Raw genomic sequence first — 12,149 nt, forward strand, 5'->3', positions numbered from 1 at the left:
AAATATTTCAAACTGAATAAAAATAAAACCACATATATCAAAATTTATTGCATGCACCTAATGCAGTGCTTAGATTTATAGTATTAAACTCTTATCACAAAAGAAGAAAAGCTTAAAAATCAATGAGTAGCATGGGAAGGGTATGATTGGAAAGGAATAATAGCATGAGGGAATTTTTTTTTTTTTTAAGATTTTATTTGAGAGAGAGAGAGAGAAAAAAAACGAGTGTGCATAGGCAGGGGGCAGGGGAGAGGGCAGGGGGCAGGGGAGAGGGCAGAGGGAGAGAGAAACCCAAGTGGACTCCACTCTGAGCATAGAACCCAAGTGGGGCTCAATCTCACAACCCTGAGCCAAAACCAAGAGTTGGACACTTAACCACCTGTACCATCCAGGCACCCCTAGCATGAGGGAATTTTTGGATGATGGAACTATAAGGTATCCTGATCATAGTGGTGCTGACCAAACGCATACCTTTGCTAAAATTCATACAACTATGCACAAAAAGGATTAATTTCACTATACATTAATTAAAAATAATAAAATAAACATTATCTTTTAAAAAATCAATGATCTAAGCTTTCATCTTAAGAAACTACAAAAAGGGGATCCCTCGGTGGCTCAGCAGTTTAGCACCTGCCTTTGGCCCAGGGTGCGATCCTGGAGTCCCGGGATCAAGTCCCGCGTCGGGCTCCCGGCATGGAACCTGCTTCTTCCTCCTCCTGTGTCTCTGCCTCTCTCTCTCTCTCTATGTCTATCATAAACAAATAGATCAATCTTTAAAAAAAAAAAAGAAACTACAAAAAGAATAAGTTAAATCTGAAGTAAGCAGCTGAAAATAAGACATAATGAACAGAAATAAAATATAAAACAGTAAAACAAGAATCAATGAAACTAAAAGAAAATCCCTTGAGTATCAGTAAAAGATGAAATTGTTAAATCTCGAGCCAAACTGACCAGAAAAAGGCAAATGAACACCTAAACTACTAATACCATGAATTAGAAAGGGGACATTACTACAGATCCTATACACATTAAAAGGGCAATAAAAGAATATAATGAATGAGTTTATACCAATAAATTTGACAATTTAGATACAGTGACAAATTCCTTGAAAGACACAAGCTATCAAAGCTCATACAAAAAGAAAGAGATAAAGCTTCATAAGCCCTATATCTACTGAAGAATCTGAGTAGTTAAAAACGTTCCCTTGGGGCGCCTGGGTGGCTCAGTGGTTGAGCATCTGCCTTTGGCCCAGGGTGTGATCCCAGGGTCCTGGGATGGAGTCCCCCATCGGGCTCTCCACAGGGAGCCTACTTCTTCCTCTGCCTATGTCTCTGCCTCTGTCTCTCATGAATAAATAAATAAAATCTTTAAAAAATAAAAAATAAAAACATTTCCTCAAATAAAACTCCAGGGCAAATGGAATCGCTGGTGAATTCTACCAAACAGCTGAGGAAGAAATACCAGTTCTACCATACAATCCAGGTATAGGAAATACCTCTGAATTTATTGAATAAGATAAGCATAACTCTGAAAGCAAATAAAACGAGAATTATAAGACCATAAACCAGTATCACTCTTGAACATAAATGCAAAAATCCTCAACATTTTAATCAAACCAAATTCAGCAATGTATAAAATGTGCCTGCCATATTAGATGGTACCAACCCAAAGTGAGTATCACCTGAAGGGATCAGAAAAAACTTCCTAGAGAAGGTGACTTGTGAGCAGACCTCCGTCGGACAAGCGAATTTCAATAGGTGCTAACACTGTGTGGTAGAGAAAATGGCAGGAAGAAACACAAATGAATCCAAGAAGGTAGAAGACTAGCGAGGAACAGGTAGGCATGTTGGTATTGAATGTGGGGGCTGCCAGGCTTCCAAAGCAGCTCATTTCTTTGGGAATAGTTTCAGACACGGGCTGAACCTCCTAGGGCCAAGTCTGTGCTATGTGACTCTGACCCTCAGCCATAACTACATGTTCCAGACTTAGACACACCCACCAAGCTGGAACAATTGGATCTCTTGTCCAAGAATTTGAAATCTGAACAGAGACAGACTCCCAGCCTGGGATCTGTTGGGGCCAAATCACAATCTACCTTGAGGGAAGTCCCTAGAACTGTTGGGTCCTGCCCTTCCCTCAGCTTTTCAGCAATTTCTCGGATCCTGGGAGCTGCCCCAGGGGCCTTCCTATAGACTTTCCCTTTTACTTAAGTTAATGAGAAGTAGTTTCTGTTGCTTATAACCAGAACTTTAAGGAATTCATTGAGTACTATGACAGCATCCCCAGGTATATCTCTGTGAAAGAGTTCTATCACCAGATAAAAATTTGAACCCAAAGCCAAGGGTCTGTGAAGGGAAGTCAGAGGAACCAGATCAAGTTGGAATGGTGAATGCAATGTGGATACTCAAAATGACGGGCAGAGGAGAGTGGGGTTTAAGTGAGAGAAAAAGGCACCAAAGGTTTCTGAAGAGGGGAGGGTGATGGTCAACATGGTCTTACGGAAGATCATCTGGCAGCGCTACAGAGGACAGATTATGAAATGGCCATATGTTTGAGACCCTGGGAGGCTATCATAATGGCCACTGGCAAGATCTCTCTTGCTCTCATGCCTCTGGTTCTCACCTCCAGCATCTAGCTTAGGACCAGGCCCCAAGTCACATTCAGTTCTGTTGATCAGACAGGGTGAAGAGAGAGAACTAGCAAAACCTGATGACTAAATGCTGGGATCAAAGGAGGGAAGGAACTAAAGGTCACGGTACTTTCAACCTTGGTTGGCAATTTCAACTGAGCCAGAAATGGCAGGAAGTGTGATGAGGTCAGGGTACATACACTTCATGGGGATGAGCATAGTGTTTCAAGGTGGTACTGAAACACCTGGGTAGGAGCCTCCAGCATGCATCCAGCAGGAGCTCAGATGCAGGGGGCAAAGAAGTCAGGGGCAAGGGGAATGGGCGAGTGATCCCAGGATGGGAGTCTGTCAATCACATGGAGTCTTTTTTCTGCCCAGAAACTAAGAGCTCCTGTTTGCCATGCACCAAGCCAGGAGCTAGAGGGGATCACAGAAGTCACAGGGGTGAATGAGACCAGAGGGAAATGGCAGCAGGATTCAGAACCCTCTGGGATCCTTTTAGAGGTCTTACATCAGGTCTACGGACTTGCATGTGAGCACAGTGACTTACACATGATAAGAGCCATCACGGTAGATCCTAGCCATAGTGGGAAAAGCCTGGGAAGAGTTTCAGTGCCAGGCAGTCTGGTGGCTCAGCGGTTTAGTGCCACCTTCAGCCCAGGGCCTGATCCTGGAGACCTGGGATCGAGTCCCATGTCAAGCTCCTTGCATGGAGCCTGCTTCTCCCTCTGCCTGTGTCTCTGTCTCTGTCTCTCTCTCTCTCTCTCTGTGTCTCTCATGAATAAATAAATAAAATCTTAAAAGAAAAAAAAGAGGAGCTTCAGTGCCATTTAATAAGGGGTTGATGGCAGAATAAATGATGCTCAGACATAGGATTAAAAAGAACAAGGCAGGGATGCCTGGGTGGTTCAGCAGCAGTTGAGCGTCTGCCATTGGCTCAGGGCATGATCCTGGGATCCTAGATCGAGTCCCGTGTCAGGCTCCTTACAGGAAGCCTGCTTCTCCCTCTGCCCTACCCGCTGTGTCTCTCATGAATAAATAAAATCTTAAAAAAAAAAAAAAAAAACTAGGCAGGGGCACCTGGGTGGCTCAGTGAGTTAAGCACCCAACTCTTGATCTCAGCTCCGGTCATGATCTCAGGGTCGTGAGACTGAACCCTGAGCTGGGCTCTGTGCTCAGCACAGAGTCTGCCTGAAATTCATTCTCTCCCATCTATCCCTCTTCCGCCTACTTCTGCTTGCTCCCTCTGTCAAAAGTAAAGAATAAAATCTTTTAAAAAATGAAGAAGAGGGCAGCCCAGGTGGCTTAGCAGTTTAGCACCGCCTTTAGCCCAGGGCGCGATCCTGGAGTCCCAGGATCAAGTCCCACATCGGGCTCTCTGCATGGAGCCTGCTTCTCCCTCTGCCTGTGTCTCTCCCTCTCTCTCTCTCTCCTCTCTGTGTATTCTCATGAATAAATAAATAAATTTAAAAGTATATAAAAAATAAAATAAAAAACAAAGAAGAACAAAAAAGGCAGTTCTCTAGGGATGGGACATGATGTGCAGATACAAGATGATGTGAAGAAAATGGGGTAGGAACAGACAATAAGGAGGTACCTGTTTTCACATTTAAGTGGGGGAAGAGTCATAAAAATAAAAGCATATGTCCTTGTACTCAGGCTTACAGAGATATCTTTTTTTTTTTTTTAAGATTTATTTATTTATTTTAGAGAAGAGAGTGCAAGAGGTTGGGGGGGGGGGGGGGGAGAATCCCAACCAGACTCCATGCTAAGCACAGAGCCTGAGGAGGGGCTCAATCTCCCAACCCTGAGATTATGACTTGAGTTGAAACCAAGAATCCAATGCTTAGCCAACTGTGGCACCCAGGCACCCCCGCATAGGTATCTTTAAAAAGACACATAAGATGGGGCACCTGGGGGGCTCAGTGGTTGAGCATCTGCCTTTGGCTCAGGTCATGATCCTGGGGTCCTGGAATTGAGTCCTATGTCAGGCTCCCTACATGGGGCCTGCTTCTCCCTCTGCCTGTGTCTCTGTCTCTTTCTGTGTCTCTCATGAATAAATAAATAAAATCTTAAAAAAAAAAAAGAAAAGACCCACAAGAAACTGCTAAGTTCTGAACCGCCTTAAGGAAAAGAGTGGAGGACAGAGATAGGAGGTGAGGCTTTTTTGACCATATATTCTTTTGCCACTAGACCACTTATTTATCAGGATTAATGATTTAAGAATAAACATGTATTATGTTGAGTGCTTTTTAAATGTCTCTAGACATAGGCTGTCTAGGAAAACCCACCTCCACCTACCTCCCAATTAGCTTATGAAACAACTACTAAAGCATCATCACCTACTGCAAAGTTTCATCTATGCCAAGCCCTGCTCTGGGCAGTGGCCAGGAAAAATGTTCTCAGTTTCTTCGTTGAGGAGCTTCTGAGGTGGGGGTTTCAGAACCTGCCCGTGCCAAGCCAGGTGGGGCATTCCTCCCAGGAAGGAAGTAAATGAATGAATCCTAACCAGGTCTCTGATCCTGACCACTCCGCCTCCATGGGGGAAGCCAGAGAACCACACCTTTCTTCAGAAAGGAAGCTACACTTCCACCCAATCTGCCCAGAGTCTATTTTAGCCCTCAACCCAGAGCAAGAACATCAGCTATTATAAATAGCAAAACCAAGATGACAATTTGATTTCAGTTCTGATGTTAGGAACAGAGGTCGGATGCTAAGCCAGTCGTCAAAGCCAGGGGTCGAAGGAAAACCACAGCGTGAACGTAGTCATGCTGGGTTAGACAGGCACTTGCACCTTCTCGCCCCCCCTCCCCACCCCAAACGACCTGAACAACCAATTCCTGTGGCTTTGGTCTGTCCAAAAGCACCTGAGAAATTCTAACGAGGCCGAAGAGGAGTTTTGTGGCAGTTTGCCAAAACCAGAAAGCATTCCTCAAAGTGGCTTTCTTTTTTCCTTCCACAAGGCAGAAGAAGGATGTCACGGAGGTAGGAGAGGGGAGTAGGCTTACCTTTGTTATGAGACATGGCATACAGAAGGCAGAGCACAAACAGTGCATGGTAATCGTCATCTTGGCTGTCCAGGGCGTGGTACACCATATCTAGGAAGGGTCTGGAAAAGAGGAGGGGCATACATGAGCCTCTTGGCACAGAGGCTGAACAGCTCATATGTTGTCTCCCACCGACATATGGAGTGCTAGCCTCCTCTGCCTTTTGTGGCTCTGCCATGAGCATGCAGCAGGTCCATCGAGAGCTCCGTTTGACACCAGGCATGGGGGACAGGCTCTGCCCGTGGGAAACCATCTCCAGGGGAAACTGACTGTGGAATGGACCACTTCATCACTCAATAGTCGTGGCCTAGCTGTTCCACACACTACGGGTAAATGATGCAAAGTCCCTGCTCTCCCATGGGCACTCCCATGCCAGAGAACAGACGGACCACATCGTCACCTCAAAGACAGGGTGAAGAGAACAGGGCAGTGTGGTAGGCTGCCAGTACCAGACGAGGCACCAAGTCTGAGTAATTTCGGAACCTGGGCCCTGGACTCAAGACTACTTGGGTTCCAATTCGGTTTCTGCCTCTTCTGAGCTGTGGACCTTGGGTTAGCTACCTAAAACCTCTCCATTTCCCCATCAGGAAGAGCTCCCAGGAGGGCTCAACGTGAAATGATGAAAGAGAGGCATTTAGCACGGGGCCAGGGGCACAGTGGGAAGAGTGCTTGTGCGTGGGAGCTGTGACCAGATTTCTATTTTGAGCCTTCCGAGGGCACTTCTCCAGGAGCCCACTTTGGCAGGTCCTGGCCCGGCAATTTCTTGGACTGACTTTCCCTGATGGGTAAGAATCGATGTGAGGGTTCACCTCTGAGGCTTGTGGGAGAGGCCGAGAGAGTGGCAGCAAATATCACAACCACACCCCCCAAACGCTGCCCTTCCAGGTGAAGGGCCTGGCCTGGAAAGACTCTTTATCGCAAGGATAATAGAATATGCACAGGTCTGGCCCTTCGACAGGAGGCTCTGAGCCTGTGGACCACCTGCAGCTGCCTCTGTGGAGGCCAGGCTGAGGCCAAGAAAGCCCCTCAATGAGTAACTGAGGGCAAAAAAAGCCCCTAGAAGGACACACAGCCACTGTCAACATCACTGTCTGGGGGTAGTGAAGAGGTATGGGAGAGAAACAGGGAGACTATTCACTGCTTTACCTTTTATACTTTTAAAAAACTTGAATTCTATGAACGTGCCAGTGATTCAAGATATTAAACTGAAAAATTCAAAAGAGAAAGTAGCACAACAATGTAACAATGTTCTTGTTACAACATTTCAAATAAACTTGCAGGACGCTAGAAAATGAAAGGAAGAGTCCTTCCTAAAGGGGACTTGTACATCCGGGCTATTTCTCCAGGGCCCCAGATCCTCCCCACCCCACATTGGGCACCATTCAGATGCATGAATAGTTTTGCCATGTGTGGATCTGGGTTTCTGTACGTGACTGGCAATAACACTTTCAAACTTAAGAGCAGGATGAAGTAGAAAACATTTTTTTGTAAACAAGCAGCCTGGAATGTGGATTGTGTTTTCATTCAAGAGCAATGTAAATAACCAAATGCCCAGTAGCAGAGGGACGGCTAGATGGGACATAACATCTTCTAGGAGATGAAGTAGCATGAAACCATTAGCATTTCGTTTACTGAGAGTACAGCAAGGTGAAAAAGACGCCTGGGGTTTGGTATCAGACAGCAAAAAAAAAAAAAAAAAAAAAAAGACAACGACGACCAATGATAGGCATGGAATGGTATAAGTACTGGGGACAAGGAAGGTACAATTCCCACTGAAGAACGACTGGCAAGAAACCACTCAAATGTTAGTTAACAGCTGCCATTGCCTGCTGGCAGCATGGAGACCCTTTTCTTTATGCTTTTTTCAAAATGTTTTTACATTTTTTGCATATGTGTTACTTTTAGAGGTTTATTTAACTTTTTTTTTTTTTAAGAAAAGGAAGAATGCTTTAAACATTTTTTCAGTTTCTTAGGCTTATATTTAATCCCGAATGCAGACACAGCCCACAACATACGAGGAACAGAACAGTTCCACTTTGTATGATACTGTTTCCTCAGACAAGCGGACCAATGTCAAGATCCAATTCATGTCAAGGAAAACACACTGCCCCCTCCTTCCTCTAGAGTGCCCTCCTCCTCCCTGCTCAGGGCCCAGAACGGAGATGAGGGAAGTCTGTGGCAGTGCTGCTGACAACCAGCAACTCAACACCTTCGCAAAGGAGAGGGCAACTTTCCACCTGGCATTTGGTCTCGGAGCCAAGGACAGCCCTGGTCCAAGGGTCCCCGGGGCCACAAGCTTACACGTAGGCTCAACTCAGGGCGCTAAGATCAGCTTCCGTTATCAGTCATGCGGTAGAAGATGTTAATTAAGTCAATGAAGGTAAAGAGACAATCTCAGCTGACTCTAAGAAAACCCCTCTTAACTAAAAATTAGGGGGGGGGGGGAGGAAGAAGTTTCAACCGAACACTCGAACGTAACAGCTCATTTATTTGCCTTCATTTAGCAAAGCTATAGTGTTACCATATATGTAAAATATGTGCTTGGTTTCCATTTATTAGATCCTAAGAAACCCAACGCATCCTAACGGTATTCCCTTAAAAGCAGCAGTCTATATTCTCTTAAGCAGATCTACCCCATTTGCTTATGCACCTCCCACTACTAGTCATTTGTGGTTTTTCCAATTATTCATATCCTCACTAATGCTGTGCCAAGCAACTAAGTTGTTTTTCCCTCCCTTTCTGTGTTTAGAATGATTTCCTGGGTTTTCAGAGCTTCAAGAGTGATGTTTTTTGCTGCCAAGCAAAATCAAAATGGTCTTTGTAAGTTTCAACAACCAATAACCCCCACCACACTCCAGGGTTTTTTATTAAACCCAACTGAAAATGGCTCCCTTGTGCATCTGATAGAAATTAAGCCTGACTGTTAGATAACTGAAACATCTGCCAAGCAAAGAGAGGTGGAGGAAAATACTGGTGTGCTTCAACTCTTCAATTTGCACTAATAAATAGGACGGGTGCGTGTGTGTCTCAGCCACCCCACCCTGAGGGCTCAGAAGTGCATGCTTTGTAGGCGGACAGTGAACTGCCACTGCTGTGCGTTTATTCACACTGCAGTGGGATGAGGAGGTTACTGCAGGGTCTGCCGGTGCAGCGGGGCTACGTGGGAGGGAAGTAGCCTGGAAATGAAGAAGTCCTCCCAACGGTTCACTGCACACTTTGGAAGCAGCCTTCCGCCCAATCCCATTTTTGAAGGGGTGGCGCTACAGCAAAATTGCAGGAAATGTGGTATCTTGAAGGTGTAAGAGCTCCAGTAGGCCATCAATGAAATGAACAATCAGGCAGGAAGTCGAAGGTGGACAGCAGCATTAAATCACATGGGCTGAGTCATGAGGGCAGGCCCTGTGGACGGTGGTGCAGCATGGCAGTGAATGAATGAGGCAGGGAGATCCAAATCCAAGGAGATCCTTTCTGGGAGCAGCAGAGCACCGCCGGGGGAGGCCAGTACCCTTTAGGACAGGGCCCAGCACCGAAAGGCTTGGGGGCAAAAGGGGCAGTGACGCCATGTCTAGGTCTTCCTCTTTCCAAGGGGTGAGCACTACAGAGTTCAGTGCCAGTTCTGTCCCTGGGCCTCTCGAGAGGGGGGTGTGCCTCTGGTGGCCAGAGGGCTGGAGAAGCAAGGAAAGGCAGGAAGCAGGACAACTCTGCCGAGAGGCAGAACAGACCATCTGGTGGTGGGAAGAGGCCCTGGGTTACCATTGGTGGACACTCACCCTCACCACTCAGCCTATCTCCTCATGCTAGCGACAGAACAGCACCCCACACCCTGATTGTTGGCTTTGCCTGGGGGCCCCCCACCCGCAGCGACAGCCTGAGCCCGCCGGTAGCACCTGCTCCACTGTGCACTCTCCAAGCCCGTGGCAGCGGCGCTCTTCTCTTCATCCGTAGTGTTCTGTTCCTGCACAGAGGTGTTGGCCGCCAACTCTGGGAGCTTGCCGCGCTCCATGATCACCATCTCTATCTCTAGAAGCAAATACAGAGACTGGGATGAGCTCAGACGGCTTCACAGACCTAGATTTATAGACACCGTCATACTAGAGACAAAGCCCAGTAGATCGCTCCTCACGCGTCCAACAAGGGTTCGCCAGCAGAGGCAGGAGCATCCGCAACAAGCTGGGGAGAAATCAGATGGAGGCCAGAGCCTCTCTTTCCTTTCATATTGGCACTGCCAAGAATCATGGCCCTGATTCTGACAAAAAAGTGCAAATTGCAGTCATTTATCTCAAGATGCTTCTTAAAGCACTAAAATGTTTTATTTTGCTTTATTCATGTTTTATTTTACTGACACCACACCCACCTGGCTCTGCCTCCCTGTAGCCCCTCGTCTTCTCCAAACAGACCAAGGGACTTTACATGGAAATTAGCTCGTGTCACCCTTTTGTTCCAAATTCTCTACCACCTTCCCACCGCGTTGGGGATTAAATCCACATGCCTTCTACAGTGTCAAGGCAGCATGCTGCGCAGCCTGGCCCCTGTCCACCTCTGACTTCACTGCCTGGCCTTCTCCACTCCACACCTCTCCAGCTGCGCAGAGCTTCTTCTGTGCTCTTTGATGGGCCTGAGCTTGTTTCTACCCCAGGATCTTTACACAGCTACTCCCTCTGCCTGGAATACTTTCCCCCACAGTCTCCCCTATCCTGGCCTGACTCAATGACATCCTTCAAGGTCCAGCTCCAGATGTCTTCTCAGATACCCCCTGCACCGGTTTTTCCTTTACCTCTTTAAATTATCAAAAATCCATTATTCCATTCAAATTTCCTTAGTTTTTCCCTACTGTCCTTTTCTGTTCCAGGATCTTATCTTGGGTACCATGTTACATCTAGTCATCATGGCCCCCTTAGGCTCCTCTTGGCTCTGAGTTTTTGACTTCCTTGCTTCTGGTGACCTCATGGTTTGAAGAGAGAGAACTGGCCAGGTATTTTGCAGAACGTCCCTCAATCTGGTCCGTCTGATGTTTTCTGGTCACTAGACCAGGGATACAGGTTCCTGAGAGGAAGCCCACACAGGGGAAGTGCCCTCTGCAGCCCACTGTAGGGAGGCTACCAACACGGCTCAACCACTGCTGACATTAAGTCTGCACCACTTGACCAAGCAAATGCTGGTCGAATTTTTCCACCAGAAAGTTACTTTCCCTCCTCCTTTCGCTGCATGCTCTGTGGGAGCAAGTCATTAAGTGCAGCCCACACTTGAGGAGTGGGGAGTTATGCACTGTCTCGTGAAGGAGGGAGTAGCTACATAAATTATTTGGAATTCTTCTGGATAAATCTGTTCCTCTCCCCCCCCCCCCCAATCTCAATTTTACTTGAGAGCATCTATAACTGATTGGATTTCCTATTCTCTACTTATGGTTCGCTTGTTCACTTGCCTTCCCCCACTAGAATGGGAATTTCATACGAGTAGCTGCCTCATCTGTCTTGCTCTCCACTGGAACTCTAGTGTCAAGTCCAGCGCTCAGTACGCAGCAAGTACTCATTAATGGGATGGACAGACAGATGGCTGGGCTATCCCAGAGTGGGAGGCTTTGGTGGCAGGCAGGCCCAACAGTGACGCACAGCCACTACAACATGTAGCGGGTGGCCCAGGGCCTCACCCAGTTTGCGCTCAGAGTTTTTGAGAGTGCACGTCATTCTTACGGGAGGCAGTGTGGGTCCACCACCCTCTAGAACCCCACTAGGCAATGGCTGTGCCTGTGACTGTCGCCGGCATAGAGGAATGCACCGCCTGCCGGTCCACACAGGCCTGGGCCACCAACCCATTCCTCCTAGCATGGACTGGAGCCTCCCACCCACGGGGCCGTCACACAGGTGGTGGCTGACCCATGGGTTCGAGTGGTATGTGGACAAACGTTTTGTTTGCATAGTTCTGTGTTTATTTTACTGTGTGTTAGAAGATTCTAACCGCACAGAAAACCTGCTGCTGTGGATGTCACTGCTTAGGAGAAGGCAAAATTTAAAGGAAAAAAATCCAAGTGAGTCAGTTCAGAGAGAGCTACTGAGTAAACAGCAGTCCAAGCGGCAGAGAGCAGGTGGTGGTGCAGACTGCTGTCTGAGAACCACCGTTTTCTTCCTGCGCCTGCACCCTCACCAGCCTCCTCCAGCTGCATGCCGATGAGCCCGCCCTCTCCACCGTGGTGGCAGATGCCTCAGTGGGGGCACAAGATGATTCACAGGGCAGTACTTCTCTTAGTTTTAATTATCCTCATCTTTAAACAAGTTGTTTTGTTTTGTGATGCATCGAACCCTGGGACAGCAATACAAATATGTATAATTTACAATAAAATGTATTACAATAAAATGTATAGACTTAGGAGATGCATGCTCACATACACGTATTTGATCATGTTTACCGAGAGAGCATGCCATCGAAAACATCTGAGGACTACCAAGCAGGACTGTGGTGCCAATGTCTAGCTT

The 12,149-nt window shown here is 47.0% G+C and overlaps 1 protein-coding gene across 9 annotated transcripts in view; it reads right to left on the reverse strand.

Annotated features, from left to right (window-relative positions):
• Positions 1-12,149, reverse strand: part of CLEC16A (C-type lectin domain containing 16A) — a 196,139-nt gene that overhangs the window by 125,092 nt on the left and 58,898 nt on the right. For all 9 annotated transcript variants that reach the window (XR_012000645.1, XR_012000644.1, XM_072753856.1 and 6 more), the window contains exons 11-12: positions 9,567-9,699; positions 5,641-5,741 (exon numbers count right to left, since the gene is read on the reverse strand). Coding sequence is in view for 7 of the 9 variants with exons in the window: in XM_072753856.1 (XP_072609957.1) it covers positions 5,641-5,741; positions 9,567-9,699 (234 nt within the window). In the remaining 2 variants the exon portion in view is untranslated. The remainder of the gene's footprint in view (positions 1-5,640; positions 5,742-9,566; positions 9,700-12,149) is intronic.

Source organism: Vulpes vulpes, chromosome 3 (genome assembly GCF_048418805.1).
Source record: "Vulpes vulpes isolate BD-2025 chromosome 3, VulVul3, whole genome shotgun sequence".
In the NCBI taxonomy this organism is placed as follows: domain Eukaryota; kingdom Metazoa; phylum Chordata; class Mammalia; order Carnivora; family Canidae; genus Vulpes; species Vulpes vulpes.